This window comes from Procambarus clarkii, chromosome 6 (genome assembly GCF_040958095.1).
Source record: "Procambarus clarkii isolate CNS0578487 chromosome 6, FALCON_Pclarkii_2.0, whole genome shotgun sequence".
NCBI lineage: Eukaryota > Metazoa > Arthropoda > Malacostraca > Decapoda > Cambaridae > Procambarus > Procambarus clarkii.
In genome coordinates this window covers 50,441,298-50,450,901 of record NC_091155.1, presented here as the reverse complement: position 1 = coordinate 50,450,901, position 9,604 = coordinate 50,441,298, and the positions used below count along the sequence as shown (strand labels likewise).

At 45.7% G+C, this 9,604-nt stretch overlaps 1 protein-coding gene across 1 annotated transcript; it reads left to right on the top strand.

Moving 5' to 3' along the window:
- Positions 1-221: 221 nt before the first annotated feature.
- LOC138356206 (zinc finger protein 737-like) lies at positions 222-887 on the top strand. The gene has a single exon (XM_069311939.1). It carries the CDS (start codon positions 222-224, stop codon positions 885-887), a length of 666 nt encoding a protein of 221 aa, XP_069168040.1.
- Positions 888-9,604: the final 8,717 nt, after the last annotated feature.

Sequence of the window (9,604 nt, the reverse complement as noted above, 5' to 3'; positions counted from 1 at the left end):
CCTTCAAGTGCTCACATCAAGTCTAACTCTACAACAACCTAAGAAACAACACTCAAGCCGTGCCTAAGCCTAAACATTGACGCCCCACCGTGAGGCGTCACCCAGCATCATCACTCATGCAGTCATCCGAGGAGAAAACCTTCCCACAAACTGCACCTATCATAAAGAAGAAGACTCGCCAGTGTCCAGAGTGTGGGAAGGTATTTACTCATCTTGGAGATATGAAGAAACACATGTTAGTGCATTCGGGTGAAAAACCTCATAAGTGTCCAGAGTGTGGGAAGAAGTTCAATCAGCTTGGACACATGAAGACTCACATGTTAGTGCATTCGGGTGAAAAACCTCATAAGTGTCCAGAGTGTGGGAAGGTATTCACTCGTCATGAACATATGAAGCGTCACATGTTAGTGCATTCGAGTGAAAAACTTCATAAGTGTCCAGAGTGTGGGAAGGTATTCACTCGTCATGAACATATAAAGACTCACATGTTAGTGCATTTGGGTGAAAAACCTCATAAGTGTCCAGAGTGTGGGAAGGTATTCACTCGTCTTGGAGATATGAAGACTCACATGTTAGTGTATTCGGGTGAAAAACCTCATAAGTGTCCAAACTGTATGAAGAGATTCAGACATCTTGGAAATATGAAGATTCACATGTTAGTGCATTCGGGTGAAAAACCTCACAAGTGTCCAGAGTGTGGGATGAGGTTCAGACATCTTGGAAATATGAAGACTCACATGATGATGCATATTGATGAAAGACCTTTCGAGTGTGATGACTGTGGCAAAAGGTTTAGAAGTCGTGGATCTATAATAAGTCACATACAGAAGAAAAGTCTTTTGAGTGTGATAAATGTGGCAGATTATTTAAGTCACGTAAAGGTATAATAGCACACGTGTTAGTGCATCTGAATGATAAACCTTCATGAGTGTCCAGAGTTTTGGAAGAGTTTCGGTCATCTTTGTAGTATGAAAACTCACAAGACTGTGCATTTGGGTGATAGGTTAAACATTTTGATTGTGAGAGATAAATCAGAAAATGTTTTTAGTATAATGTATAATTAAGCACATATTAGTTCATTAACTTATAATACCATTTTTCCAATTTTAAAATTGTTGGAAATTGTAAACTTTATCAGGAAAATATCTTGCACTCTTCATAGCTTCAACCATTATTTTATTATATATTTTTATACTGTTTTAGCTTACCCAATTCCATATACTGTATTCAAAAACATGGTGTTGCTACTTCACTGTAACTTGTTTCTCACTCTCCAACCCCTGCCCTATTTTCCTTTCTGTTGTCATGATCGTGTATGTACAACTGGTACCAATTGTCTTCTTTGATATCTGTGTACCTCATAGCTTTCGTTCCATTTTCTTCTCTGCCACTGAAGAAATGTGGCAATGTTCCACTGCCACAGTGCTGGCATTGGCAGTGCCATCACTGCCACCACATTTGAAGGCTTGAAAGCAAGCCAAAAGCACTCTAGTTGATTGTTAACTTTTAACTGTGGTTTTATATATATACTATTGTACTATTTTTATGAAATATTAAAATAATTTTTGTTATTTTGCCCAGTGACTGAGATATATAAATCACTAACAAATATATATTAGACAGGAATTTTTTTCAGCTAAACCTCTTCATTTATATTTGCATCAGATATTTTTAGTAGTCTGGCCTATCTACAGTATTTATAGGGATCTAACCCTTGTCTTATTGTGTGCATTAAGATAGATTCTGATAAAAGGCTAACCTTAGTTCATTAGTCATATTAGCCTGACTGGCATTTATAGTTTTCTGAGTTGGAAATATATATTACTCTAGCCAAATGATGTATAGTAATATATATTACTCAGCTGTTATATAATATTTACCAGACTGAGATATTTATGTTTAGCAGTTATATTATCCTGACAGGTAATTATATTATCCTGACTCTGGCAATTATATTATCTTGTCTGGCAATTGTATTAATCAAACTTGCATTTGCTGGGTATATTACGTGTATCCAGACTGATAATTACATTAGCTTGACTATCATTTATACTATCCTGACTGTGAATTTTGTGAGCATGACTCCGGGAATTATATTACCCTGAATTCGACAATTATAATAGCCTGACTGACAATTATATTATCTTAACTAGCAATAATATTAGCCTGACTGGCAATTATATTAGCCAGACACTGCAGTTACATTAGCGTGCTGGTAAATATATTATCTTGACACAATTATATTAAAATACTGGCAATTTTATTATCTTATCTGACAATAATATTAGCCTGACCGTCACTTGTATTAACCCATTTTATAAAGTGGAATTTTTCATTTATTGTACAGTATATTACTGTAACTAGAATTCATAATAATTTTTGGAGTATTTTATTGAATATACCCCTCTGTGGTGCCTCCTTGCCGTGGTGAGGGGCTCACGTACACCTCCCTGGGACCGGTGAGGGGCTCACGTACACCTCCCTGGGACCGGTGTGGGTTGCCTGTGCCCCCTCTTTGGGTGGTGTACGTGCTGAAGGGCACCATGTAGGGGCCTTGTGAGCCATCGGACCACCCGCTGGAGGGGTCGCCTGTGAGAGGCCGCCCTGAGTGGATGGTTGGGTGTCCAGGCTAGGGCGATAGGGGGACTGGGGTCTTAGCACCAGTGTGGGAGAATGAACGAAGTAGTAGGACTCCCCTGTTGAAAAGGGGGAGCACCGCTAGGGACGATTCACCCTTCCTGCACTGGCACGCGCTCGGCCTCCCTGGCTGCCCTGGTAGGTGGTATCCCTTGGTTCCAGGTCCCATCTCTTTTGTTTGGTTTGCTGTATGGATAACGACTTGCCTTCTATTACCCAGGCTCATGGGGTGGGTGACCAGGCCCCTGAGTCGGACCGTCCTGGAAGACCGGGATCTGTAGCCCCCGCTACGGGACCCGGTTTAGGCCCAGACCGGACTCTTCCTCCCTGCTCCCCTCCCTCCTCTGTGGTTTGGTCGAGCCCCAAGCTTGCTGTGGTGACTGTCTCGTCCCCTTGCACGGCTCCATCCTTTCTTGTGACTACTGCACCTTTCGACCTGTCTCTCTCTAAGGGTTCTCATCGCCGTCCCCGCCATGGCCGCTCTCGTATGCTCCCTTCGTATGCTCCTTCGTTCCATGCTTTGTTTGGTCCTGATATGTGGACTAAATACTTTGACCTCCTACCTTTGGATTCAACTCCTCCTGATGATTTTTCCCTTCATAGGCATCTTGTCGATTCCGTGAATGCCTCTATCACCTTCAACCCCACTCGTCTTGGTACCCGTGTCATTGCTGCCCCTTCTCAGGATGCGGCCGCCCGCTTGGCCGCCTTATCCTGCCTTGGCGAGACCCCTGTTCGGGTCTCGAAGAACGCCCGATTGAATGCCAGTGTTGGCACTGTTCTCCTCCCGCACCATGTTGCGACCGGTGTTAGGGATCTCAAGGACTGCCACGAGGATATCAAGCATATCCTCGAGGCTCAGGGTCATTCTGTACTCCAGGTGGATACATTTACTCGTCCCCCTCGTGGTCATCGCCGTCTGCCCCTTAGGGTTGTGAAGGTTACATTTGATGGTAGGTCCCTTCCGCCCTCTGTCATTCTTGCTGGTGTCAGATGCTCCATTCAGGAATATATTCCCTCTCCAAGGCTCTGCGGTAAGTGCTGGAGGTTTGGGCATGGTACCCTCAAATGCTCTAGTCCTGTCTCTCTCTGTCCCCTGTGTGGAAGCAAGGGTCACTCAAAGTTAGAGTGCACTTCTTCCCAGGCTCGCTGCCTCAATTGCGGTAAGGCCCACCCTACTTTCTCCCGTGCATGTATTCGCTACAAACTTGAGGCGGCTGTCCTCAGCTTGAAGCACCGAGACCGTTTGTCTTTTCCTGAGGCTCGGCGCCAAGTTCATTGTCTCCCATCTTTCGCTGGCGTCTCCTATGCTCGCGTGGTGCGCTCTTCCTCTCCTCGTCCTTCCCACCTTTCTCAGTCTCACAACTGTTTCCGAGTCTTAGACCCGGACACACCCACCACCACCTCCCATGTTTCCCTCCGTTCTGTTCCGAAGGGTCCCCCTCCTGGTTCTCTGTCTAGGGCTCCCCTTCTTTCTACCCAGTCTGTCACATCTCCTGTGTCTTCTATTTCCTCTCCTTCTAGTCCTCCTTCCCGTCCTTCTCCTCCGTCTCTTGGCTCTCCTGACTGTGTGGGCCGACGTCCATCGCTCTCCTGATGGTTGTATTGCTCGCTCTCGATTTTCTTCTCCTATCGAGACACTGGAGTCTGTTGCCCAGTACGTTGCTGGTGGGACGCCTGTATCTTTGAGTCAGATGCGGAAACCTGGCTCCTCTCCTTCCTCCTCCCCTGTTGGTAAGAAAGCTTCGCTTTCTTCTTCACCCCCTATCTCTGATTCTATCATTCCTTCCCCTCCCACTTCGGTGGTGGTGTCCCCTGTTCTTACTGTGGGGGTTTCTTTAGCCCCTGGTTCCATCTCGGTTACTGCTCTTGCTGAGGTGCGCTCCCCTCTTTCTGCCCCGTCTCCTCCAGACCCTGCTCGTCCGCCTCTGGTCTGTCCTCCCGCTTCTTGCCCTCCTTCTTTACTCAGTTTACCCATGCCCCCTAACCCTGACTACGCTGACCCTGATCCTGACTCTGTGCTTTTTTAGCGTGCTGTGTTCCTTCTTCACCTTTGCTTCTTCTTTGCTCTCTGTTGCTCTCCTCTCTCTCTTTGCTGATGTCTTTTCTCCAGTGGAACATCCATGGATTTTACGCCAATTTCCTTGACCTCCAACTTCTCATTTCACAGTTTTTGCCCCTTTGTGTCTGTCTCCAGGAGGCGATTCTTGGTTCTCGTCCTGGTCGCTTCCGTGGCTATTCTTTTCTCTCCCCTTCCCCAGCTGTCGCTGGGGTCCATAATTCTTCTGCTCTCTTGATTCGTTCCGATGTTCCTTTTGTCCCCTTACTTTTTTCCTCGCCTCTCCACTGTTCTGCCGCCCGTATCTTTGTGCGTAGATGGTATACGGTTTGTTCTATTTATCTACCCCCCACTGTCCCACTTTCTCTTCCCGATCTTAAACACCACCTAGACTCCTTGCCGGAGCCTGTGCTCCTGCTGGGTGATTTCAATTGTCGTCATGCCCTTTGGGGTGATGTGTTGACAAACACCCGGGGTCGCCTCCTTGAACCTTTCATCCTCTCTTCTTCCCTGTCCCTTCTTAATTCTGGTGAGCCCACTCATGTGGACTCTCGGACTCGCTCCCTTTCTTGTCTCGCTCTTTCTCTGTGCTCGGCATCCCTTTCCTTAGATTTCGGGTGGCGAGTCCTTGATGACCTCCATGGCAGTGACCATTTTCCTATCCTTGTCACTTTTTTCTCCTTTTGCCCTCCTCTCTCCTTCCCTAGGTGGCGGTTTGCCGAGGCTGACTGGCGCCTCTTTACTCTCCGTGCTACTATTTCCGACCTCTCCATTTTACTTCTCCCTCGCGCCCTCCTTCTTTTTCATGACACTGTCTTTGACGCTGCCCTCCACTCTATTCCTCGCTCTTCCTCTCGGGGGAACGTGGAAGTGCGTTCCCTGGTGGAGTTTGGACTGTACTCGGGCTGTCCGCTGTAAGCGTGCAGCCTGGAAGAGACATCGCCGTCGGCAGACGATTGAGTCTTTTCTTTTGTTTCGGAAGGCGAGTGCGATGGCCCGTAGGACCATCCATGCGGCTAAACGTGCTTGCTGGGAGTCTTATGTCTCCTCTGTTATGTCCGAAACTCCTCTTCCACTGGTCTTGAAGCGTATCCGCAAGATTGCGGGCAAGTTTGTTCCCGATGTCTCACCGGTCCTTCGCCTCCATGGTGCTCTTGTGGCGGACCCGTTGCAGGTTGCGGCCTAACCGGGTTCCCATTTCTCCTCTGTTAGTTCTGGTTCTCATCTCTCCCAATCCTTCCTTCTTCGTAAGCCTCTCTTTGAATCTCGTCCTTTAAATTTCTGTACTTATCTTCACTTTCCCTATAATGATTCCTTCTCTCTCTCTGAACTTCAATCTGCCCTAGCCCTTTGTGGTTCTACGGCAGCGGGCTCCGATGGCATTCATTATGAAATGCTTCACCATCTCCCTCCGTGCACGTCTCAGTATTTACTGAGTCTGTACAATCGGGTCTGGGAGTCGTCAGTCCCTGAAGACTGGCTCGATGCTGTTGTCCTCCCTGTTCGGAAACCAGGGTCTCTCGGGTCATCCCCCAAGGACATCCGCCCTATTGCTCTCACGAGTTGTGTCTGCAACTTCTTTGAACGTATGGTCAACGTTCGTTTGATGTGGTTCTTAGAGCACAATCGCCACCTCTCCCCTTCGCAATTTGGTTTTCGCAAGTGCTGCAGCACAACAGATGTCCTGGTGAACTTGAAGGTCTATATTCGTACTGCTTTTGCTGCGAATACCTCCGTTGTTGCCGTTCTTTTTGACCTGGAAAAGGCTTACGACACTTCCTGGCAGTATCATATTCTGTCTCAACTTCATTTTTTTGGCCTTCGTGGGAACCTCCCTTTCTTCCTCCAGAGCTTCCTCTCTCGTCGTTCCTTTCGTGTGCGGCTTTGTACTGCTCTCTCTGCCCCTTTTCAGCAGTATGAGGGTGTACCTCAGGGTAGTGTTCTGAGCACTACTCTTTTTCTAGTTGCCCTCAACGGTCTTCTTTCCTCTCTTCCTTCTGGCGCCTTCTCTGCTCTCTATGATGATGATCTTACCCTTTGCTGTCGGGGTGATGATTCCCCTCTCCTTTAACAGCGGCTTCAACTTGCGATTGATGCCATGTCGTCTTGGGCCACCGATCATGGCTTCAAATTCTCTGCGTGTAAGACTTGTGCTATGACTTTTACTCGGAAGCATGTCATTCTTCGTCCCTCTTTGTCGCTTTATGGTCATCCCATTGTGTACAGGGATTCCGCGAAGCTTTTGGGGTTAGTCTTTGACACTCGTTTGTCTTGGTCAGCCCATATCTCCTACCTCCGAGTTGAATGCTCTAAGGCCCTTAACCTCCTTAAGGTTTTGTCCCATACTTCTTGGGGAGCGGATAGGAGCACGCTCCTCTATTTGCACTCCTCTCTCGTCCTGTCTAAACTCGATTATGGTTGCCCTGCATACTCCTTTTCTTCTCCTTCTACTCTTCGCCGTCTTGATGCTTTGCACCATACTGGGTTGCGTCTCAGCTCTGGTGCTTTTCGTTCGACTCCCGCCCTTAGTTTGTATGTTGACACTGGCTTTCTCTCTCTTCAGGACTGCCGTGATTGCTACTGTCTTCGCTATCTTGCGCGGTCCTTCCAACATCCTTCCTCTCGCCTCTGTCGTACATTGACTTTTCCTCCTCCTGTGGTTCCTGTTCCTCTTCATTGTCTCCCACTTTCTGTCGGGTTATCTCGCTTACAGGATTCTCTTTCTGTTCGTATTTCTAATGTTTCTCCTCGTATTGTTCCTTCCTTACCTCCGTGGAGAGTCCCCCTTCCCAAGTTTTGTACGTCCTTGACTTGTATTACTAAAGCCTTTACCCCTCCTACTATTCTGAAAAGCCTCTTCCTTGAGCACTTTTCTTCGCACTCCCACTCTATTTCCATCTTCACTGATGGGTCTAAGTCTGCAGACGGTGTGGGTTACTCTGTTGTTTTTCCTGACCGTACTTATATGTGTCGCCTCCCTTCGGAGGCTAGCATCTTTACGGCAGAACTTTATGCTATTCTCTATGCTCTTCGTCTGTTGCTTTCTCATTCTCATTCCTCCTTTGTGGTTGTAGTTGATTCTCGTAGTGCCCTCATGGCTCTAGGGTCCATTAATCCTGTCCATCCGGTGGTCATCGAGATTCAACATTGGCTGTTTCTTATTTCTAGTAAATTTAAATCAGTAGAGTTTTGCTGGGTTCCCAGCCATATTGGTGTTTCTTTCAATGAGCGTGCGGATGCTGCCGCTAAGGAAGCTATCCGTTCTTGTCCCATCTCCCGTAAAAGTATTCCTTATTCCGACTTTTATCCTGTTATTCATTCTTCCATTCTTGCCCGTTGGCATGGTTGTTGGTCCCCTGTGGTTGGTAACAAGCTGCGTACTCTCAAACGTAGTGTGTCCCCGTGGCCTTCCTCCTACCACCGTAACTGGCGGTGGGAAACTGCTTTGGCATGGCTGCGGGTTGGTCATACCCGCTTAACCCACGGTCACTTAATGGAGCGCCGCCCTGCTCCTTATTGTCCGAATTGCGTTGTCCCTTTTACAGTTGTGCATATCCTTGATGAATGTCCTGACTTCCAGGACGAGCGTGTGTCTTGCTTTCCGACCGTCCCTTGCGGTCACTTGTCCCTCGATAGAAGTCTAGGTGAATCGGATACTTTTGATATCGTTCGCCTTATGCGTTTTTGTTCTCGTATTGGCATTCTTGGTGATATTTAGCGCCCTCTGATTATTTCGCACTTTGATGGTGCTACATAGCCTTCCCGGTTTGGTGCCTTCTTTTGATAATTACCTTTTTTACCTTACCTTACCTTCATTGAATATAGTTAGCCTAGGCTTAATTACTGCTAGTATTTCTTAATATCTTTGATTAATAAGTATCTTTAACTATAAATTACAGTGTAATAATTATTAATTTGTAGATATAAGCCTAAATTTAATCATTGAATTATTGGTATGTATGATTATTATAGGCCTGTTTTACTAGATATAGGAGTAGCCTTTTGGCAGGGATGGCCAAACTTGCTTACTGTAAGAGCTGCAAATGATAAACCTCAGATGTTTGAGAGCTGCAGGAGAAGCATCTGAGAGCCACAGCTTCCTTACTGAATAATGTCAACAGTGTCTGCTGGCTATTTATTGATGATTTTAACTCATTTAACTTATTTTTCCTTAAGTCTGATTTAGGTGGATAATCATACGAAAAGTTTTTGTGATTAGGTTTATACTGGCGTTTAAAGTTCCTGGCTTTGTAATGACTGAGTAGCACTTGGCAAACAAGGCACAAAGGTTTACCTTCTTTAACTGTGAATGCAAACTTTGTTCCACAAGAATCGGAACTTTTTTATATAGTGCATTTCTTGCCCTGGATTCTGGTAGAAACTTATAGAATATTCACATTCTCAAGAATTTTTTACTAGCTGAATAATTAAATGTCAAAGAGCTGCGATTTTTGCCACCCTGTGGCCAAACCACAGCTTTCAATTTGACATCTAGGCAAACCAAAAAGTATAGTTTATTGTTATGATTGACAGTTTAGGTTCTTGTTGTGTTGACTGATGTGTAGTTATTATTTGCTTAGTTATTATTTGCTTTGCAATCATTGGCCTATATTATTTATAGATAAAATATGGTGTAATACTTGACTTTTACCTATTACCTATTACTGTAATTATATTATATAGAGCTGGACGGTTGTTTCAACATAAAAGGTCACTGTCCACTCTCAGTAACAAGAAGTGTTATAGAACTTACTTGACAATTATCTCAACATACAAAGTAACTGTTCACTCACAGTAACTATATGTTATAGAACTTGCAGGAAACACTGTACATGTTAGTGACTTTACAAGAATGTAAAAATACCAATCTTATGTAATCTCACCAACCCATTGTACTTGCTTGTGAAT